Source organism: Lissotriton vulgaris, chromosome 5 (genome assembly GCF_964263255.1).
Source record: "Lissotriton vulgaris chromosome 5, aLisVul1.2, whole genome shotgun sequence".
Classification (NCBI taxonomy): Eukaryota; Metazoa; Chordata; class Amphibia; order Caudata; family Salamandridae; genus Lissotriton; species Lissotriton vulgaris.
The window spans coordinates 822313516-822337279 of record NC_141693.1 but is presented as its reverse complement, the minus strand read 5'-3'; the positions used below and the strand labels follow the sequence as shown (position 1 = coordinate 822337279).

General features: G+C 42.3%; 1 protein-coding gene across 7 annotated transcripts in view; it reads right to left on the bottom strand.

The window, feature by feature from the left end:
• Positions 1-23764, bottom strand: part of MARCHF8 (membrane associated ring-CH-type finger 8) — a 713145-nt gene that overhangs the window by 329198 nt on the left and 360183 nt on the right. For all 7 annotated transcript variants that reach the window (XM_086922313.1, XM_086922312.1, XM_086922310.1 and 4 more), the window contains one exon: positions 12647-12718. In XM_086922313.1, coding sequence (XP_086778439.1) covers positions 12647-12718 — 72 coding nt within the window. The remainder of the gene's footprint in view (positions 1-12646; positions 12719-23764) is intronic.

Here is a 23764-nt window from a genome sequence, read left to right as displayed (position 1 = left end):
GAAGTTACATTATGGTGAATGATCACAGCTGCTGTTGCATGTTGCCAGGAACCCCCTATCTCGTAACTGTGTCAACCAGGGTCACTTGCTGTATGAAAGTACTGTTTCCTAAAACCACGACAGATAGAGAGTCAACATCATGGCCTTCACTGAACATCTCGTCTATACAAATTGATACTTTAAGCAGAATGGAAGCCATTCTTTTACAAAAAACTGTGCCACTGACCTCGGCCAATGAAACGTATGATCTGCAAGTCGCAAGGACTTCTGCAGAGATACACACCCTCTTAACTACAAACTGCCCTGTACATTTCTCAGAAATGTTAGGTCGTATCTTAAACATGTCTGATACGAGTGGTATTGTACATGTATTTAAGACGATTTTTTAGGACTGTTAGCACCTTTTGAAGCAGTCCTAGGCATATTTCCAAACTTTGTGCTCTCTGTGTTTGGCGGACTGCCTCTCGTTTTGGGACTCGTAGCAGGGATACTATTTTTACTCCTTCTGCTCTGATATGGCAAGCCAACTCACCATCGACACCCAGAACACCATGGAGAACACTCTTCTGGCAATGAAGTGTCATGAACGCATGAAACAAATACTGGGATTGATTTGTTTAAGAGATTTGAATACCACGTGGTTTCTATCATTCTGACCAATTTGGCAAGATTGCATCTTAGCTGTTCTACGATGCCTGCTATGTGGAGAAGAATGCGTGCTAGACATCTGTTTGACACTCCCATCAGTCCTGCCAATGGAAGTTGATACTTTACTTGAACCAGTAATGGCTCATGCACTGTGTTGTCCTCAGCGGCTACCAATTCTGATGACGGCATTCGTTGAGATCTCACAGATGCAAAATGCAGATGGTGAGATACATGGAGCAACAGGCGCACAGGTACCATCTACTTCGAACATTGCTAATGCGATGGACGCTGACGGCGATGATTCTCATCTATGTGCGGTTAATTTGCTTAACGAGGTAGTCCAACTTTCACCTACAATAGTAGACACATTCTTTACAAACTTAGAAGATTTGATGTTTTCTCCTAAACATAACACTGACTTTTAAAGTTGGCACGCAGTGTTCTGAGACACTCTGAATTAGACCTTCATTTTTTCAAAACAAGTTTGTAACTTTGGAACTCTATTTTTTCTATGATCAAGCTTTTATTTTTCAAAATTTGTATTTTTTTTATTTTTGGCACAAAGTAAATCTGCTTAAAGTAGAACTATTCATAGAGATCTAGAATACTTTGAAGACTTCCAAGAGACAATATTTGACCTTGTACACACTCAAACAGTTTATATATTCTGCCATGGAATGGTCTCGACTTTTTTTCTGTATTTGAGAGCCATTTCATAAATGTATTTTCGTGATTCATTCAGATAGCATTTTTCAAATGTGATCTATATGCTTTGAATGAAACATTGCTTTTAAATGCGTACAGCACAAATGCTCTTTTCGTGTACAAACAATTCCAATGCATTTTTATGTATTTTGGGTGGGGTTTTAACACATTATGTTTAGATATGTTTTATGTGTTTAGAACTTAGTAATGTCGTACCTAATAAAGTGGAATGGGTGTTGTGTGTCGTTTTAGGCTCAGAGTGAATTTTCTCGATTCATGCCCTTATATAGGTACAATTCACATTGCCCTAATAAAGTCATAGGGCTTGATTTCTATGACTTTATTAGGGCAATGTGAATTGTACCTATATACAGAACGACTATTCCCTAGGGGTTCTTTCCTGACGTTATTATGCTCGACTTTACGGCAAACTATGGCGTTCCTAGACACCTTCAAGGTATAAATATACCTTCACTAGCTCTAGCAAGACACAGGGGTTAAAGCAGTTTGACTATCTACTTGCCCAATGCAGCTCGGTACAGCAAGTGCCGAAGGAAGCTGACCCTCCAGCTGATGCATTGATCAAGAGGCTGCCTTTCTCTCGCCGAGAATCCAGCTCCCGTGTTTCCAAGCTCCCCTTGCGGGATGTTGGGAAATCGAGTTCCAAGACAGATACCAGACCTCCTTCATTCTAACTAAGATATGGAGCTGATTAGAACCTAGAGAAATCTTGGATAGATTCTTAGCAAAGAATACTAAACCTATGCTACACAATACTTACTTCTTCCCTCGTACTAGACTTAAGTTAGGTACATTGGGGTAGGCGTATTTTAGAAAACACCAGTTGAGTATTTTAGTCAATGTTATTTATGTATGTATTTGTATATGGCTTAGAAACCATACAATGTTCTTGCAGTATTATTTCATAATATTGTTCTCGCTGTACGCATTATACTGTGCAGTCTGCATAACGATTATAGCTGTTCACTTCTCTTGCATGAGAAAGCAGACTGTTCAATAAACCTTTTTATTGAAAACGCCTGTCTCTCTGTTTCTCTGCAACTCTGTAGAAACGAAGCATGCATGATTGACTGAGTGAAATACTTATCTATTGTTTCCGTTACTCTAGAGATATATTTCTTATTCTTGGGAAACAAAGTTGTCATGTTTATGCGGTTGTCAGATACTAATTCCTTCTTGTGAATTCGAGAACGTTTCTAGTGACCTCTGAGCTAGCTGGCATTCACTATTAAGTTTAATATATTTGATAGAGGCCTAGTCGACCTCAGTCCTACGTCTAATCTATAGGATATGTTATTCCAATGCGCAGAGCCTATTGGGAATATAGGAACTACACTACAAGAGAGGAGATGACCCAGAAAATAATTCTCCACAGTTTGCAGAATGTGTGTGTCAATGTAGCACCAGATGTTACTTCCATAAGCAAAGGCTGGCATGCATCGTAGGGAATGGTTTAGTGCTCAGTCTAGATACAAAATCGAAGACTGCTGAAATGCATCTAATCAACAAGAATTTTTTTGTTGGACAAAGTGAAATTCTTTTTGGTCAGATTAAAGCGCCAAATAGGTAAACACAGACACTCTCACTATTTTAAAGCCCAAAATAAAAAGCTGACAAGATTTAGTGGATTTGGGGCCATGATATGAGATTTATTAGAATTTCTAGAAAGATCCAGTGAGGACATAAGTTATTCAAAGGATTGCAACAGACCTTTGAAAACCTAGATATATGCAGGCTAACAGGACCACAGTGTGGTGTAAACCGTAAAGCAACGGCAATGGCCTGCCACCCACTATAAGTAGGTCCTAAGGGTCCTGAAGTAAAAACATTTCTAGCTGGTTGATATATATCGTGAACATACAAGGAGTGAGGATACACCCCTGTCTAACCCCTCTCCAAACCCCAAAACGCACTATACATTGTCATTCATGTTGTTTCTTATAATAGAGGACGTATCCTTGACCAGGTCACTTAGCAAAAGGACAATATCAATATCCACTTCTATGGATATCAACAGGGACAAGAGTCTGACAGTATTGACTCGATTGAATGCGGGTGTGAGGTCCAGAAAAGCCACATGTAATCTCCCCTGCTTGACAACAACATATTTGTTTATAACTAGGTGTAGGTTCAAACATTAGTCCAGGGTGTTTCGTCTGGGCTTAAACCCATATGGCAAGTTTGAGATGATCCTGTGTGTTCCGCACAAGATAAAAGCATGGTCAAAACCAGCCGGCCAATCACTGAAACTACTGAGTCAATTAACAATAGATTTATAACATTCTGGATCCCCTTTATCCCCCTTTTTAAAAACTGGCACTAAAATAGACTGTGACCAAGAGATGGGGAGACCCTTTTTAACTGTGGCATTCAGGACCTGAGTAAGTAAAGGAGTCCAAAGAGAGAGTTCTAATAGATACAGATCGACCGGCACTCTATCCAGACTACCCCTCATACTGACTCTTGTCGAGCCAAACAAGGGCCTCAGACACTTTCTCAAAAAAGAAGACAATATGTGATGCCCCCTCCAGCAGACCTGATTCCTGATTAGGGGCATGGGTGCAGACGCAATTATAGACTCATTTGAGCTGTTTAATACAATTGTCAAGCGAAATGTGGAAGCATACTGTGTGCCAGGATTCGTGTGTAAACAGAGAAAAGTTAATTTCCCAGAAAGAATCACTCTAGCAGGCACATGCATCAAAAGATTTTGCGATCGCAAATGGTGCGAATCACAAAAATTGGCCGTTTGCGATTGCAAAATCTGCGTTTGGAATGCATGAAGGGTGAAGGCCCTCGCAATTTGAGAATTTGCAAATATTTGCGAATTCTCAATTCCTTAAATGCGATGCATGAAGCTTTAAAAAATTGCGATTTTGCAATTAGGGGGAGCCAATTACCATGAGGTTGAACCTCATGGTAATTTGCGAAAACTGTGAAAAATGCACTTTTGTTCATTTTTCAAAGTTTCATGTTGTGCACACACATGCCCTTAGGGCATGTGTGTGCACAACATATGTGCACAGATTGATTTCAGGGGTGCAACAGGGTGTCCACTTTGGACACCCCTGCAACCTTGAAATCGCATTCTCAATTTGCGATTCGCTAATTGCTAATCGCAAATTGAGAATGTCTTCCCATTCATTCCTATGGGCCTGGTATACCTTAATTGTGACTCGCAATTTGCGAGTCGCAATTAAGGAACATTAAGAAATCGCAATTTTTTTGCGATTTCTTGATGCATTGCATTTTGCGATTCCTTAATTGCGATTCCTTATTTTTCGCAATTAAGGAATCGCAAAAAACAATATTGATGCATGTGCCTGTAGAAGACTGCACACGCTTGGAGGAGTTGATCCCGTGCTTCCGCTTTCAAAATCTTTTCTTCTGCTTAACAGCCCTTTTGATAGATCTGCCAATAAATTGTGATCTGACTTTTAACCCTAGGATGCGTTCTTAGTACCTCCCCTAAATCCCCATGTGCCCAAGAGCATCTACTTTCAAATTATCTTGGGTGAGGGAGAGGCAGTTGTGAGACTTCACTAATTAATGCAGAACTCACTTTGGTAAAAATAGTTACAAAGGCAGTTAAAATGTCTTAGTCGCTGGACCCGTCATGGAGACACTTTTTAAAAAGCTGTAATACAAGAGGCACTCAGATTGCTATGGGATGTCTGGGGTTATTTTGAACCACTCCAGCCTACACCCCCGTTCTTTGGGAGCTAAGAATTCACCCATCAAAAGGGGAAGGCTCTTGCTTTACAAACATAAATCGGTGAATAACAAGACAAAGTGATAAAATCAATTGCTGTAGATGGACTTCTCCCGATGAAAGTTGGATGTTAAGATTGAGTAATCTGCTGGGTTCTTTGTGGAGATGCACTCCAAAATAAATTCATTCAGGATTATATGAAGAATTTTCTCCATCCATTGAATGTTCTATGTGAGGAGCATCCACCAAAAACCAGTCCGTCCTAAAGCCAAAAAGTTCAGTCCCTCATCCTACAGGGGTATAGGTCTAAATTACCCACCAAAACACCAGGAGTAAATAGTGTGAATTCATCTATACACAGATCTAAAACAAACTTTTAAGGCTGTCATCCTAAGAGGGACTTGTAAAAGTGACCAAGCATTATATGTATTAGATAGACATTTAAGTAGAGAGCCAACTATTCCTGCACGGTCTAAAATAACTACCACACAATCCTCATTGAAAACCTTCTGACCTTCTCCCATCCAATCAACACGCCCCACCATCTTTACATGATTAAACCGAAATGGGCTGGCCCCCACTTGCCCATTACAGCAATGGACACATTTGTTGATTAACTGGTGCGTGGGTTCATACACTCCCTCCGTCAGCTGCAATACATTCACCAATTGTATTGAATATGTGCTGCAATGATAATCCTTTAAATTATCTATGAGGTCCAATACTATCTTCATTAGTCCTAAATGTGCCCTTGGGAGCCGGTCTATAGCTCAAAATGGGTGAAGTAGGAAGAGCGGATGAGCCTTCACCAATGGGGATAAAACTGCAAGCATTCAGACATGGGGGGGGGGAACCTAGTTGCATATGTTCAATAACACTCCCTCTAATATTAACGTTATGTGAAGCCATTGATTTTGTACTCACAGGTCCATTGCCCTTGGTCACTGAAGGGGAGACTGGATCAGTAACATTACTGAACACAGAGTAGTTGCCCTTTGAGGCAAATGCAGAGTTCAACAGAGTCAGCTTAGTCCCTCACACCCCTCAGACCTTTCTCGATGGTGGAAAGTCTTTGATGAATAGGCTTTGAGAATTCCTGTAGTAAAGATTCAACTTTAACATAATTAGATGCCTGTAGAGTGTCCAGATGTGAGGATAGTAAAAAATGTTGCACCCCAACAGTATGTGAGTCCGAGGTTTCTGTACTTATTCAGCTCCTACCTGCCACCTTGATGCCAGTTTGCTGTTGCCAGTAACCTTTTTGGTCGGAGGAGGTCTCTTTTTGCAAACTGGTGGAGTCAACTCTAGGAGAGGTTCCACTAAAGGGCGGTGGACCTCTGCAGCTAAAATAGTGCGCCAATTCTCAAATTAGTTGTAGGCTTGTCATGGTTAATAGTAACAGATGCAGCAGATAGGTTGCCACTGTCTGATGTAATAATACGTTTAGACCTTATCAGGCAACTGCCACTAATCCCTGGTTCCTCCTTGATTTAGGATATTTCATCTTTTAATGCTGCTACTGAAGAGGTAAGAAAATACATAATGGAGGAGTTTTTACGCTTAGTTAGGTTGGTGTGATCAGTCACCAGGGAAATATGTATCCTTTTTCTCATATTCGGCTAAAGTCCTGATGTGAAAAATGTGAGAAGAAAGAGACAGGACCCAGTCCATGCTCATTCAGGCACAGACGGACTCGCTCTTTCCTCGGGCATGCACTCGGCGCGTCCTGCGATGAATGCTATGCAGGAGTTCATAAAGTGCCTACTCAGTGCCGGTGATGCAGCCCTACCTCTCAAAGATCTAGTGGGAATATGGGGGCCAAAGTCCCAGCCCCCAAGTGTCCTTACGGGCAAACATCACCACAGGCTATGCAGGAATTTATAAAGCGCCTGCTCATCACTGGTGATACGGCCACGCTTCGCAAAGATCCAGTAGGAATATGGGGGTCTGAGTCTCTGCCCCCCCCCAAAAGTCCTTGCAGCATCATTCAACCACTGCCCAATTCGAGAGGAAGGAGGGAACATAATCTGACTGCTGCACTAGTTAGAGACTCCCAAGAACAAGAGAGTCCTCAAATGGATTGAAAAAAAAATAGAACAGACTTCTTTAATTATTTCAGAGACGTTGGGCCTAGATACTGGGAGCATTAAGGTTGAATACTGAGTGGAATTTTCTTTTTTTTATTTAGTTTCTTTTGTTTGTTAATTTATAGTGTGCAGACCTCAATAAAAAGCAACCAGACTATTTTTGACATATGTACAAATGGATCAGTAAAAAATGAGGAGGAACAAGGTCTTAGTCTGAAATGATAACTTAAAATGAAAGGCTTTCAAAGCCTAGTGGATGGTAAGAAAAGGAAGGATGTTTGGGACACCTCTGAGGGTGAGTAACCAAGTTTTGGAGCAAAGGAGGAGAATGCCTGACTTTAAGTCAGTGGCAGCTGGTTATCTATAAAAATTGAGGGGTTGAGGATATCCATTTCTCTTGCAAGGAAGGGGGAGGAATTTCAGAAGGTATGGGAACCATATTTGTCTTTAATCTCACAGGAGTTAACGAAATGACCTGCCCAAAATATTTCAGGCTCCTGCACCTCACTGAGGCCCCAAAGCCGGACCAACACGCAGCATAAGGACAACAGCCAACTACCTACATTAGTGCAATTTATGTCATTGGGTGAGTGTGGACGGGGTGGGGGGAATGGGGGGGGGGGGTAAGGGTGGGAGGGTTCTTTAAGGCAGGGTTTTCTTTTCTTCTTTTTGCGCTTGTAACGCATCACTTGCAGTAAACAATGTGTGACTAGCCACCGGGATGCTGTCTCCCTGGGGTGTTCAATTTACAACTGTATCTGTTTGCCCCTCTTTTCAAAATGCTAATAAAAGATTTAAACCATAAAAGTCATGGGTCATAATCTTTGGCTCGAATTTCAGTGAGCGCGACGGACTTCTTCTTGGAGGGTTGACGGAGTTCGCTCACACTCGCTTGCACTTTCCTTACTCTCTCACTCAGTCTCATTAACTTACTTTCATGTGCACTTCCACTCACTTTTACTTACTTAAGCCCTGGGTAAACTCTCTAATATCGGTTGCAAGTGCCTCTATGTACCTGCGCCAACCATCCAACAGAGTCACTAGCTGCCTCAGGCTGTAGCTGGACCCAATTCTTTTTTATACAGAAAAGTGAATAATAAACTATTATTCACTCTTGGTATAATACAAGATGGACCTGAAAACAAAAAGAGAGAAGTCCTGGTGGGCACAAAGGAAAACCACCACAGTAATCTTTTACTTTTAGCAAATGGAATCTCCAGGGCCAAATCTTGATCTATTTGTATGGCAAGAACTACCAGGGAAGATTAATTTACTGAGGAAGAAAGATAAGGGATGTCAAAAGTGAAGGACTCTGAAAATGATACATCCAACTTTAAATGCAATCTGATCCTCCAGGTTGAGGCAGGATTAGTCCCTGAAAACTGGGGTAATTAGGTCTGATTCCAGAAAAAAGATCTGCAGTCACTTGAAGAATGGATTTGATAAGGCCATGGGTAATTTAGGAAATTTCAGTTACAATGGTATTTCCCACGCCAATATGTAATGACTAGGAAATACACTACTTTCTTAGAGACCCACATAGCAAAAAGCCACTTGGCCTTGCAAAGGAGCTGCAGCTGGTCAAGAGCTGCTTCCAGACTTTTCAAATATATCTATCAAATGGCCTAATGAAGTTGAGCCAGTCTTGAAAATGTAATTTTGTACTGTGGCTAGAGGAATTTGGTCTTTTGAACATTCGACTTAAGGAAACCATGAACCATCCATTTCTTCAGGATGTTCAGAAATGCTTTCAGATTACCAAATACAGACACAATAGGACATCTTCAGGTTAAGCTGAATGTAATATACACAGATGATTTGTCTGAGCAGAAAAGATCCCTACAATCCCATGTGGAGCACATCCCACCATTTGAAATCCAGGAGAACATAGCACTGAACAGGCCAATGTGGTCTAGTGCCTCAAAGATGATAGAGTATGACTAATAGACAAGTTTTGCCATTCTCTATAATGTTAGGCATTTCAAAGAATACCTGGAACGTTGCCATTTTCACGTTATATTTTCATATGAGTCATGACTAGTAACTGGTAATAGAGAAGTACATTCTCGAATGCATGGTATATAAATAATTTAAGACCCATGGATATACACTTCATAATAGAAAAGAAGGGAAAAAACAGAAGAGTGTACAAATCAGAAACGTATCCAGGGTTTATGATGGGAGGGGCTTCTTGGTTAAATAACTTCAACAGTGAGGGAAAAGGTACTGAATATCACATTTGGAGGCAATAGAAAAAGATACCAAGATAGACTCAGGGGCCAAGGTTGAGGTAGTATTTTCTTATAGACCTTGAAACCACTTTCAGTTGTTGATAGTTTCTTTTTTTAAACAATGGATGGAAGCAGACAAACATATTGATAAATATGTTTTGAGTATACTCTACTACTTTAAAAGTGTAAACTTAAGAGATTAGAAAAGGTACCACTAAAGATTACAAAAAAGGTCAAAAGTTGGTTATAGGGTACCACTGAAACACACCAGATTAGTGTAGATACATGTCAGCCCCTGAAATAGTAGAGGCCCTACCCCCAAGCTATGAAATTTCCCGCCTTGATAGAGTAGGAGCCATAGGAGGAGGCATAGCAAATTTTTACAAGGCGCAGTTAGGATGTACATGACATCCCCTGTTAATATTGTCAAATCTGAGACCCTCAGTTTTCGAATTTCTCTTTCCACGACATGTTCTTTTTCAGGGGGATTGATTTACAGACCCCCAGGACCATGTGGGCAGTTTCTAGAATGCACCCTGGACCTGGTGGCAAGCATGCTCATTGAGAAGAGTGCCATTACAGTGTTAGGCGACTTTAACATCCACCTGGATGATCTCAATGATCCAACAGCAAGGAGATGTCTAGCTGACATGGAAGCTCTACAGCTTTAACAATTGGTACTGTCGGCCACCCATGAAAAAGGCCACCTCTTAGACCCTATATTCTTAAATGACCCAAGACTGAAGGTACTAGATCCCATATGGATGCCATGGACGGACCATGCCCTAATCCCACTACATCTTCTGATACCTCTGGTAGGGGAACATAAAAAAGAACACACAATAGTAGGAAGAAAATGGCCCAGGACAGTTCCGGAGGCCTGGATCTGCGACCTGGAGTCCTCCATGCCTCCAGACGAGGCCCCTGGCAACTGGCGTACATGGATCAATAGCTCTATTGACGGGTATTTTAAGAAACCAGGCCCTCTAACTCACAAGAATTCGAATAGATCCTCTTGGTTCTCACCTATGCTGGTTGCACAAAAAAAACTGTAAAAGATTGGAGGAAGTCTTATGACCCTGAACTAAAAAGATCTTACAAAATAGCTATACAGCTCTATCATAAGAGCGTTCGGAAAGCTCAGGCTATCTTCTATTAAGGAAAAATAGTAAAATCCTCCAACTTTTCTAAGGAGCTCTTTAAAATTGTTAAAGCACTTACCACCGTAGAACAGGGAGTAATTATCCCCCAATAATCTAAATAAAGGTGCAATGGGTTGGCCACTTTCTTTAAAAGTAAAGTGGAAAATATCTACAATTCTCCCCCCCTAACCCAACAATGACTTTAGGAGCTCCACCAAACCCTTATAATGAATCACAAAGTGAGCATAGGGAACCAGCTCACTTGACGGCACCTGCTCTTATGTCCATTCCGCCGGTAAATACAGACCATATATCTTCTCTACTACAGAAAATTAAGTCAGGTTCCCGATTAGACCCAGCACCACCGCACATCCTTGTACAGGGGGGGAAACCCATGCTCACCCAACTATGCAATCTAATGAACCTCTCCTTTGAAAAAGGCAAAGGACCCAAATAGTGCAATCATGCAATCATTAAGCCTCTGCTGAAAAAAACACATCTGGACCCCGCTGACCTATCAAATCATCGCCCAATATCGCTACTGCCCATAGTGGGAAAGATCGCAGAAAAAGCATGTGAACACCACGATCTCTAATTTTCTCGAAAACAATAGCTTTATTCATCAGACCCAGATGGGGTTTAGACCTAAACATAGTACTGAGTCAGCCCTGTTGGTGGTCACCGAAAAACTCAAGTCTATCCTTGACCAAGGAAGAACTGCGGCTGTGGTACTCTTAGATTTGGTACCGCTTTTAACGTTGGAATTGGAGGAACAGCGAAGCAATGGGTGGCATCATTCCTGAGCGACAAGTCCTCCCAATGTATGGAGGCTGGATTTAAGTCAGACTCCCTCTCAGTACCATGGGGAGTCCCGCAGGGTTTCTCCCTGAGTTCAACTGTTTTTAATATTTACCTTAGTCCTTTGGTCCATATAATACAGGAATTTGGCATTTCCATTGTATCATATGCAGATGACATGCCACTAGTGTTTTCAATCTCAGACTCTCTTAACTCAGATCACCGGCAACTTGTTCCCTGCCTCAAAAAAATTTGATCATGGATGTCGAACTGTAGGCTCAAGTTGAAGGGGGATAAAACAGAACTGATGATTCTGGGTAACAACTTCAATCCTCAATAAGAAATCCTCTGGCCAGCAAGTTGAGGGCCATCCCCTTCCCCCAAAGCAGCCATAAAAAAACCTAGGCATGTGGCTGGACCAGAATTTAACTATGGAGGTACAAGTTAAAAAATCGTCTGATTAGGAAAATCATATCCCTACTCCCAGAGGATGCAAGGAGAACCATAGTCCAGGCCTTAGTTATATCGGAACTGGACTACGGCAACTCTATCTTTCTGGGATCTCCTAAAGCCGTAACAAACAGACTACAAATTGTTCAGAATGCCGCAGCTCGACTGCTTCTGAGCATACCCTGACGTCAACTAGTCAAGTCAGGATTGAGAGAATTGCACTGGCTTTCGATCCAAGCCAGAATCAAATTTAAGTCTTTAAGTCTTGCCCATCGAGCCGTGTATGGGAGGGGCCCTGCCCTTATCCAAAAGCTGGTCGCTCACTATTCGCTCCAGTGACATCTCAGATCAAGTTAAACATTTCTGATGAAAGCGGCTACAATCAAAAGAGCCAGATGGGTTGGAAGATTCTTCACCCATCTGGTACCCACGCTCTGGAACAGCCTAGACCCGGAGCTCCGACTCACTGAAAATGACGCTTCCTTTAAAAAAAGGCTTAAGACATGGCTCTTCCCGTTGGACGGAGTGTTGACTGCCTTTACCTCTGAATCCCCCCAGCGCTGAGATGCCCAAGGGTAGTGGGGCGCTTTACAAATCCCATAAACATAAGCATAAACATGGCAAATAATTAAATTGGGTTTGTTTAAATGAAGAGGGAAAGATAAGCTTGCAGAAAATAATATGCACAACTAAGTGTCTTACTACAAACTGATTTTGATTCCCAAATGACAAGAAAGCTCAGGGACCTTCTCAGTATCGGTGTTGCCCACACACAGAGACAGCAACTAATAACGCTTCCGTCATCGAATACATGTATGGTGCTAGATATCATTAAACATGAGAAATACTCACATGTGACAGAAGTGCCATTGAAGACCCAGTCGCAACAGCAATGAGTGATTCCTGAAATCCAGTAACCAGAAGCTATAAATAAACATATGCGATAAATAGGTGAGAAAACACTTGACACAAAGGAGAGAGACTGACACAAGGAATGATAACAGGAAAGCAACATTATGTTTGATGCTGAAACACGTCTCTTCTGTTATACTACTTTAAAGAGTGAGATTGAGGCAAACCAGGAACAAGAATTAATCTTGGCACTCAGGCTCAAACCTTGACACTGAACTGAAGAAGAATGAGAAACGATAAAGAAGTCTATACTCAGCATCAGAAGCAGCACAGGAAATTGACAAGGCCAGCTATTTGACAGCATATTCCTCTTAACAAAAGTAGAGCTGTCTGCCCTAAAGGCAAGGTTACATACATCCTTTCGTCAAGGAGAAGGGACCACGTTATCCCCTGATGTTGTCTCAATTGCCTGTTACAAAATCGCAATGTCCTAATTGAGCAATTTGATGTCAGTATTTTAAGGTGAGGCAACAACTACAAGTGAACTCCCAGGTACCTTAATGAGCATCTACTACACTCGAGAAAAAGATATTCCACTTAAACCGTGATTTAAAAATGCCATCTGCTCCGAATATCGTCGTTCAAATGTTGTGACTAAAGATATCAATTGTAAGTATATTTTCTTTAATTTTTTATAGTAATGTCAAATTTTAAAATAGAATATCTATAATATCTTTCTATCATGTTGTTTTTATTGTATTATGTTTTTATTTTGTCAATTATGTTGCTCTGAAACATTCTAAATGAATTAAAAAAAACTCTTAAAGTAAGATATACTTTTTTGGGGTTTATTACGTGGGAACGGTTAGTTAATGTATGTTGATTAATATTAAAATATGTAACTTTTTATTGGTATTTATTTGCATATACATTTAACATTTATTAGTAATTATGTATTATGAATTACATTTTCAGTTTGGCTTGAAAGGCTTATTTGTGGATTGGGCGAGTAGTTTTTAAATCAAATATATAAATTAATATTTTTTATGAGTGGCTAATTATGCACATTTTTATTGGAAATTATTATTTGTACGGGTTAATTAATTTTCAATGGGAACACGGTTTACGATTTGTTTATGTTTTGTTAACCTTTTACTTCGGCATATTGTGGTTTGGTTGAGAAGTGTTAATTTGAAAGTATTTATTAATTAATGGTAACTATTTAATATGTGATTTAGCCACACATTGACAGCATTGATGCAACAGAGTGGTAACACCATATATTACACAAATTAGAAAACCCAACTTCAATGTCAAACTAACCATATAACAGGAGAGAGGAGAGTGATCTTAATGATTGAGGAAAGATCATAAAAGTGACAATTTATGGATAATCTATAACCCCAACCCTATGGCCGCAGCATCTAAATCCAGCCCAGCCCACATTTCTCTTAAATGTTTCCTTGTAGGATCCCTTGTGAAAAGGGACAGCTCTAAACTGTAAATATCCAAGAACTGCTTAAACTAGGTAATACCTAGTGTAGGATTCGGGTCGAGCCAAAAACTAGCAACCAGAATCCTAGCCATTAGAATCATAAAGAAAACAATAACTTTTAACTTCAAGAGTACTTCAGATGATGTACCAAAGATGATCAGCTGGGCGGATGGGTATATGAGACTTAGAGTAACCCTAGAGATTTCCTCACAGACTCCCTGCCAATATTGCTGCAATTACACTCCACAATTAGAAAAAAAGCACAGTGTCTGCTCCCACCATACCACAACTAAATCATTCCGAGCTAGATCGGCATACCCTGTTAAATAATAATTTCAGAATGGAATATGTGTCTTGAAAAATCTTAAAATTATGTACTTTCAGCCTAGATACATTCACAAACCGATAACTCAACTGGATTGATTCCATAACAGCATCACTAGCCACTCGAATGAATAAAAAATTACTTTTATTTGATTTATTTTAAATCATAAAAGAGTGGCACAAACACTAAGACATAAAATTCACAAGCAAAAGTACCGATTTGTTGGTGGACTCTCATAAAAATTTGTAATTAAAAAACAAGTTAAAACAATTGCCAGTTATGCTATAAAAAACGTACTTCTTGAGAGGTTATACTTGGGCTGTTGCCGGCCAGGCTGGATACGTGGTCTCTCAGAGTGGTCCTAGGGCGATTAGCAAATATAGCGACGATGTTCATTTAAAAAAGAAATATTTGATTCTAAGAGATTATGTCTTTGTGTTTATGTTTCCAATATGAAATCTTTTAAGTTCAGCTTAGTGATCTGAGATAAGATGCTGATGCCATTGATGATTCCATGTTATTTCTCTGAGGTAAAGTGCATCGTGCTGTAAACAAGTAGACTGCGGAGTGATTAATTGCGCTTTATCACCTTGCATGCCAAACCGGTTCGAGTTCTCTGTCGCTCTTTTCTAGTTCATTTGCAGGTAAGCTCAAAAACTTTATTGCTTTACATTCCAGTTCGACTGTCGATCCTCCTAAGCATTTTATTAGGGTGGATCTACAAGTCCTTATTTGTTCTCTTTTTCATTGTTAACCGTAGGATTCTTTCTGTATGGATAATAGTGCCAGACAAATGCACAGTAGGTGGAGCAATGATTCCATGACACTCTGACAGACCTCACGGGACTCACAACCCTGGACACCTGGAAAGTTAGCGCACTGGGCATATTCAGGATACAGCACCAGCGTTTCATCTCACTAGCACTATTATTAGCCAAAAGGAGTATAGCCATGCAATGGCGATCCCCCACAGGCCCCTCTTTAGCGGCATGGGTAGAAGCGGTATAAAAGTGGGCGGCTGCTGAGGAGGAAGCACTGGGCGAAGAAGAGGTCAAGGGAATCCGTAAACACCCCATCTCCATGGAGTGGGCCCTACTGTTACACTGCTTTAAACAATCAACACGCAGTGAAGAGCCGGATGCCGGCCCGTCCAACCCTACTACCCCCACCCACTAACGCAGGCCACAACTGCAGACCTTGGGCCCCCCCGACGGCACACTCATGTTGCTGACTAATGCACCCTACATCCTGTCGTACTAGTCAATTGAACCCCGTTACTAGCCCAATGTAGCCCTTCCCCACGCGGCACTGGTATGCTGCTGCACAACTCAGCGAGACGTACACCACCCAGACCCATATCATATCTCCTATACCCGCACTTTGTACACACGTGCACCTCTCCCCAGTTCACGCCCCGGTTCCAAGTACTACTGTTGCATAAAGCCTACAGATCAGTTTCACATGTCACTGATGTCATAATGGACTAATACAAATGCAAGTATCTTTCATTGCTTATATGTCTTGATACATGCCTTGTTATGCTCAAATTATGAAATGCCAATAAAAACAAGTTTAAAAAAAAAGGTGGAGCAATGATTCATCTCTTGTCCGCAAAGGCACCAATCCATTGAGGGCCAGGTCCGTTTCCATTTTGGGATAAGATCTTTCTATGGATAAACTCCCAGTCTCAATAAAATCAGTTTCCACTTTGTGCAATTTGAAAAATGTCCCGACGGATATGGCTGAGACTTTGGCATTTTATATGATGGCAACACCATCCATGTGTTGGTTTTTTAGGTCAATGAGGCTCTGTCTCTTTCCTGAGATTGTTGCACAATGGTTTATTGACTATTCGTTTGAACTCCGGATAGGATGGTATTGTGTGCCAAGCTTCCTCTACCTTTAGAGCTTCAATCGATTGCTTCAGGAATGGATAAACTGAGTTACTCAATCTGGATTGCCTTTAAACCTCCAGCCAGCAATAATGTGCCAGAGACTCTTCATCCGCTGCCCTTAGTCTCCAATAGTATTTTGCAAGAGTTCCCTTGTCTTGAAGGGGTCTGTTTTTTTAACCCGAATTCCAATCTAATCCGGGCTTGTGGAATGTGGCGCGGAATTGTAAATAGATTTTTGAAGAGACTGATTTGGGAGGTATTTAAAATTATTGTGTACTTGTGTTTAGGAGTTCCGATCCATACGTGATTGATGCAAGAATTTTGCTGCCACAACCTTTAGTAAGTGAGTCGTCAAACAGTCGCAAAATTTTTTTTGCAAGATTTTAAATGCAAATAGTACCTGTTTTCTTTTTCTTTCCGCAGTTCTAGATATTGCTTATAGTTAAGGTGGCGATCTAATGTTACTACCATATATTTGTATGTTCCCACCTGATCCAGGCGGTTACTGTTGATCATCCAGATACATTTTGGTAGTTTTTTGTGTGGACTAGAGAAACACATATCCTTAGTTTTTTTCAAAGTTTATATCTAGTTGAGCTGCGTCTGTGTATTCTGCTAGTTGATTTATCAATCGTTGGAGGCAGCGGGCATTTGGAATAACAACACAATGTCGTCAGCATATAGCAGACTTGCTATTCACGCTTTTCCCAATTTTGGAGAGATCTCTAATGTTAAAAGTAGGTTTTTGTCTAAGTCGGCTGTATGGATATTTAATAGACAGGGGGCTAGAACGCACCCATGTTTTAAGCCATTGGTGGTAGTGATTTTATTTGTTAGACTTCCGATCGTCCCCCATTTTTATTTGGACCCATGTTTTTCAGTAGAGGTTATTTTTTGCATTCAATAGTTTTGTGGGGGCTCCCCAGGAATTCATTTTTGCCCACAGGGCAGATCTGGGGACCTTGTTGAAAGTCCACGAAAAAGGCATATAAAACTTTTGAGTTGGCAATAGCTTGGTTGGCCAGGAGCGTGACAGTGGATATGTTTGTTAAGGTGCCCATCCTGGCTCGGAAACCCATTTGTGTATTGGGGATCAGTTTAGTGCTGTCGATCCAGTCCTTTAGATCTTTCAACAAATTTGCGGCATACATTTTTGCTTCAACGTTGATGAGGGTTATTAACCTATAGTTAGATGGATCTGAACGGGCCTCTGATTTAAATATTGGGTGTAGGATGCTTCCTCGTCAAGAAACAGAGATGGTGTGAGTCTCCAAAGTGTGAGCAAACAGCGATGATAAATGATTGGACCAGAAAGCTTTTTTGAATAAGGCGTTGCGCAAGCCGTTTGGTCTCGGGCCCCATCGGACCTTTGTTTTTTTATTGCGTTTAATACTTGTTTTCGTGTGATCTGTAGATGAAGGACTAGTGGGTCTGACCCTGATGTTTCAAGTGGACCTGGCTGGCATTTGCCTTCTGGTTGTTTGACTTGGGGGTTGCCATGATCTATCGGGTTCGTGCAAGTCGTGAAATTTGGGGCCTGGGAGTTCAGTCTCAGTGTCACAGCCGTCCGGGACTCTTTGGCTGGAGTGTCCCTAGAGGTAATGGTGCCAGACCATCTCACCTTCGATGTATTGTTATTAACGGGTGAGCCAAGGACTATCTGGGTGTTAAATGTAGCTACTTTATGAGCTCTCCATGCATGTTCGGTTATATCAGAATTATAATGCTGTTTTTTCTGTTTAATAGGAGATTGATCTGAGCCCAGAACTCTTTTGGGTTTCGTTGCTGGCTAATGTAAAGCATTTCCATCCAGAATTGCTCTTTGTATGTGCGCTTTGCTGCGCGAATCTCTTTTTTAAGGTCTCTTTTCACTTGTAGTGATAATTTACGAGTCCATTTGGAGGCTGTAAGAAAGTGGCTCTGTATATACTGGACCAAAGTAAGGTACAGTGTGTACAGAGTCCACAGTCCCCAGAGGTTTGGCAGAGGCTAAAGTTAGATATAACCTTACTCTCTAAAGTGTAGCTTCGTCAAGCAGTAAGGCAGTATCAGAGGACAGTGTAAAGCATTTGTTGTACACACTCAGTCAGCAAATGGTCTCACACACTCAAGAACTGAACTCTAGGCCCATTGTTTTGTATCAAAATATATGGTTGTTTTATTTTAGAACCAACAAGGTATCAAAATATACTTTCTCAGAATGAGTTACTTTAGTTAAATACTTTTCAAATAGGCAATAGACTTTTTGATTACAATAGTTACAGTAGTTGAAATTGGCAACACAAATTCAAACACAATGCATCATTGAGCTCAATCAATCAATCATAGAATTTATAAAGCGCTCTACGTACCCGTGAGGGTTTCAAGGCGCTGAGGGGGGGGGGGGGGGGGGGCAGCTGCTGTTACTGATCGAAGAGCCAGGATTTGAGGAGTCTTCTGAAGATGAGTAGGTCTTGGGTCTGTCGCAGGTTGGTAGGGAGGGGGTTCCAGGTCTTGACAGCGAGGTATGAGAAGGATCCGCCGCCGGAGGTCTTTCGTTGGATCGACGGCGAGGCAAGGTTTGCGGAGCGTAGCTGACTGGTGGGGGTGTAGAAGCTGAGTCTATTGTTCAGGTAGTCTGGTCCGGTGTCGTGGACTGATTAGCGTGGGTAAGAAGCTTGAAAGTGATCCTCTTGTCCACGGGGAGCCAGTGAAGGTTTCTCAGGTGGTGGGAGATGTGGCTGCGGCGGGGTACGTCGAGGATCAGCCGGGCGGAGGCGTTTTGGATGCAATGGAGGCGTTGTTGGTCTTTTGCTGCGATGCCTGTGTAGAGTGCGTTGCCGTAGTCTAGCCTGCTGCTGACGAGGGCCTGTGTCACCGTTCTTCCTGTTTCTGTCGGGATCCATTTGTAGATCCTACGGAGCCTGCGGAGTGTGATGTAGCAGGGGGCGGAAACTGCGTTGACCTGTTTAGAGATGGCGAGGAAGGAGTCGAGGACGAAGCCCAGGTTGCGTGCGTGGTCGGTCGGTGTCGGTGGGGTTCCTAGTGAGGTAGGCCACCAGGAGTCGTCCCAGGGGGAGTGGGTGGGTCCGAGGATGAGGACCTCCATCTTGTCCGAGTTCAGTTTCAGACGGCTGCTTCTCATCCATTCGGCGATGGATTTCATTCCTTCATGGAGGTTGGTTTTGGCAGTGAGCGGGTCCTTGGTGAGGGAGAGGATGAGCTGGGTGTCATCGGCGTAAGAGAGAATGTTGAGGTTGTGTTGTCCGGCCACATGTGCGAGGGGGGCCATGTAGATGTTGAACAGCGTCGGGCTGAGGGATGAGCCTTGGGGGACGCCGCAGATGATGTCAGTGGCTTCGGAACGGAAGGGGGGGAGGCGGACTCTCTGGGTTCTGCCGGAGAGGAATGAGATGATCCAGTCGAGGGCTTTTCCTTGAATTCCGTTTTCGTGGAGGCGTGTTTTCAGGGTGCGGTGGCAGACTGTGTCGAAGGCGGCAGATAGGTCCAGGAGGATGAGGGCTGATGTTTCGCCGTTGTCCATTTGGCATCTGATGTCGTCTGTGGAGGCGAGAAGGGCGGTCTCAGTGCTGTGGTTTCGTCTGAAGCCAGACTGGGAGGGGTCCAGGATGTCGTTGTCTTCGAGGTGGCGGGTTAGTTGTGTTTTGATGATTTTTTCAATGACCTTTGCCGGGAAGGGGAGTAGGGAGATCGGTCGGAAATTCTTGAGGTCGTTGGGGTCTGCTTTGGCCTTCTTGAGGAGGGCGCGGATTTCGGCGTGCTTCCAACTTTCTGGGAAATGTTGCTGTTTCGAAGGAGATGTTGATGACCTTCCGTAGTTGGGGGGCGATGGTAGAGTCGGCTTTGTTGTATACGTAGTGGGGATAAGGGTCTGACGGAGATCCTGAGTGGATGGAGTTCATGATCTTGCGTGTCTCTGTGTCGTTGACGTTGGTCCAGGAGGTCAGGCGGTTTGCACAGGTGGAGCTTTTGGGGGTGGGGTCTGGCGTGGGCGTGGCGTTGAAGCTGTCGTGGATGTCGGTGATCTTCCGATGGAAAAGGTGGACAGCGCGTAGCAGAGTTCTTGGGATGGTGGGATGTCGTTGACGTTGGCGCTGGGGTTGGAGAGTTCTTTCACGATGCTGAAGAGCTCTTTGCTGTTGTGTGCGTTATTGTACAGGTGGTATTTGAAGTGGGATCGTTTGGCTTGTCTGATGAGTTGGTGATGCCTGCGGGTGGCGTCCTTGTGGGCTGTGAGGCTGTCAGTTGTGCGTTCGAGGAACCATTTCTTTTTTAGTTTCCGGCAGTCAATGGGAATTTCTAGTTGAATGCAATTAGTAACTTTGTAGATTACTTTTCCAAACTCAGGACTGGATCCTAGATTCAGTTCTGGGACATGTCCTGTAAACAGTTAAGTATAAGTGTTTTGGTTACAGTAGTGATTTTTGAGGAATATTATTGTATTTTAAAAGTTGACACTTAGAAACTTTTACACATAGAACCACAAATGTTATCCAATGGGAGGAAATTCATTTAGCAGGTAAGTAGTGTTATCGTTACTTTTTCTTACTCCGTGTTGAATCCTGGATCCAGCCCTGGTGTATCTCATGTAATTAGTTGAAAGAATAAGTCGTACAGGCGATTTTTCAGGAATATTTGTAGTTTGTGAATATCGACACTTAGAAACTTTTCCGGTGAAAACCAGACAATGGATTCCTTTGGAAGGAAATTCATGTTACTGGTAAGTACGGTTAAAATTAGTTTTCAGTGTCAGTGCTGGGCTAAAAGATGCCATACCAAAGGGGATGAAGGACGGAGCGTTTGAGCAAATCAAACACTCACCCCCAGTCAACTGATCTGGGTTTAATCCATCATCATTCTTTAGCTCACTCCACCACCCCAGTTCAGACATAGCCATATGCAAATCAGTCTGACCCTGTGCCTCATGGAAACAGTCCAGCCCGAACGGCCAAGCCATGCCTTCCCTGGACTGGAAATAAGCATCCTGGGACCGGTTTCAGGTTTATAACCCTCATCAGCCAGGCTATCTTGAATCCAGTGGCAAAGTGAGCAAGGGACCCACGTCTCGGCATACCCTGCCAACTTAGGGCGAAAAAAGCGATACCAAAGGAGATGATGGACGGAGCGTTTGAGCAAATCAAACACTCATACCCAGGCATTGATCCTAATATAGTAATTTATCAAATTGACTAATCCGTCCTCTTCCATTGGTTCAGAGCAACAGTTCAATACACTGTACATGACTCAAATTCCCTGAATCGTTAACTTGTTTGTTAAAAATATTCCTAATCGGCATATACTTTAAAAAAAACGTGCTCAAAATTGTGAATTGTGAAACTAAATCCGAAAAGAATAAGACCTGATGCCCTGGGAACAGCTGGCCAACCGATTGAAGGTGCGCCCTAAACCAGTCTACCACTGGCAAATCATTTGAAAAAGAAGGAAAATCCAGGTTAAACCATAGAGACATATAACGAGTGAGAGGGACAATTGACAATTTAGCCCTTAAGCTTTGTCACACCTGGTAAAACACCTGGAGGGTCTTGAACCGAGTACGCTTACAGTAAGGAGGGTCATGAAACTGTACCCTTGAGCCAACATCAAAATACAAACAATTCAAGTACCAGCACTCCTGATAAATCATTACTTGAGACATGCACTCCAAGATAGCAGACTAGAATAGTACTTTAAACTAGGAAGCAACCACCGTGTTTTCTGCTTCAAGCAAGATCATACCGGCAGGCACACCTAATGCCCCTACCACATCAAAGATAGCAACCACAAGGGTAGCAGGAGCTGTAGTGTCTCAGTTATGGGACAAACCAATGCTGCATACTGTCCATTCAACCTGCAATTCTGGGGGCAATACGATTCGCCATAGTTTTGGCGTAGATTGTAGCATCACAGTTCATCAATGATATTGGCCAGTATAAGGAACAGTTCAGTGGATCTTTTCCCTTTGTACAAAAAATGGTTGTAAAGGTCGCACCCCAACACCTTGGGACATCCCCAGTTCCCTCAATGTACTTGACCAGTGACAACAAAAAATTAAGGAACCTTTAATTTTTTTTTATAAAACTGAGGGTTCTGCGTCTGGACCAGTGGCTTTCCCAGCCACGAGTTGTTTAACAGATCCCGAATTCTCTGCCCCTGTAATAGTTGAGTCTAGGATTGCCCAACCATTATCAGAAACTAACCCGGTTTCTGTGGGAGCAACATATTGATATCTGACATCATCCGGGGGTGCCGTTTCAAGGTACGCTTGTAAGACCCTCAATAACTTATTGGGGCCCACTGGTTTGTATTATTTACATCCCATTTGGAATCACTAGCGTTGTTATTGACCCTATGCCTAATTTGTAGAGCTAGCATGCTCCTCATTTCCTCACTATTTTCGCAGGTATTTAACCTAGAATCATAAGATACTTTGGCTACTTTCCCCCACACCATCATCTGAATCTTAGTTTTGGCACCCAAAAGTCTCTGATAAACCAGTTCCAGAGACGAGTAATACGTGTATCCTAGTAGTGTTGCTTGTGTGTCGCCAGCTGTCGACTAACTCATATGTATTTACCAGATGATGCAAGGCGGCATGTGTAGCTATCTTCCTAGATGCACAATTGCCACCTGAGCTATCTAAGTTGGGGAACATGGTCACATTAAAATCCTAACATATAATTATGAGATTTTCCCAGATGGCTGGCTCTACCAGAAGCTGCAGAACAAGTGTAGGGTCATTCTCATTAGCAACATACATACATGCATCGACCAGATGGATACTAGATGAGCAACAGTGAGGAGGTCATTACAGATGTGTTGCGTGGACTGCATTTACAGCATGAGAATAATGGGAACAGGAAGCCATTCTTTGATATGAATCTAAATGAGCTATTGAACAAAAAATTGCTATTCTTGGAATCATTGGAAAAAAATTATAGATGAACTTTTATACACACCTTTTCTTCTAAGGTTAGATTTTGTATTGACGTGGCCCAGGGGCGGTGGGACCACATAAAGTTGAGCGTTGAGGTGCAACAACAAAATTGTCTTGATAACACACCAGTGCACCCATGTTTTGAGCCCACACTGCCAGTGTGCCTTTTCTTGCTTTATACTTGTGAAATACTTACATTTTAATTGTAAAGGCATGCATGGTAAGGGCACATGAATGGTAAAAATGTGTGTGGTAAAAGCATATGCGTGGTAATAGACGTATTGTACAGGCATGCGTGATAATGGCATGTGTGGTTCCATCATACATTCTATTACAGGAATATGCATTTTGAGGTAAAGGGCATGATTATGACTCCATCGTAAATGTGACGGATATCCCGTACGCAAGTTCCATAGGATATAATGGAACTTTGCGGCGGAAGGATATCCTTCAAGTTTGCGATGGAGTA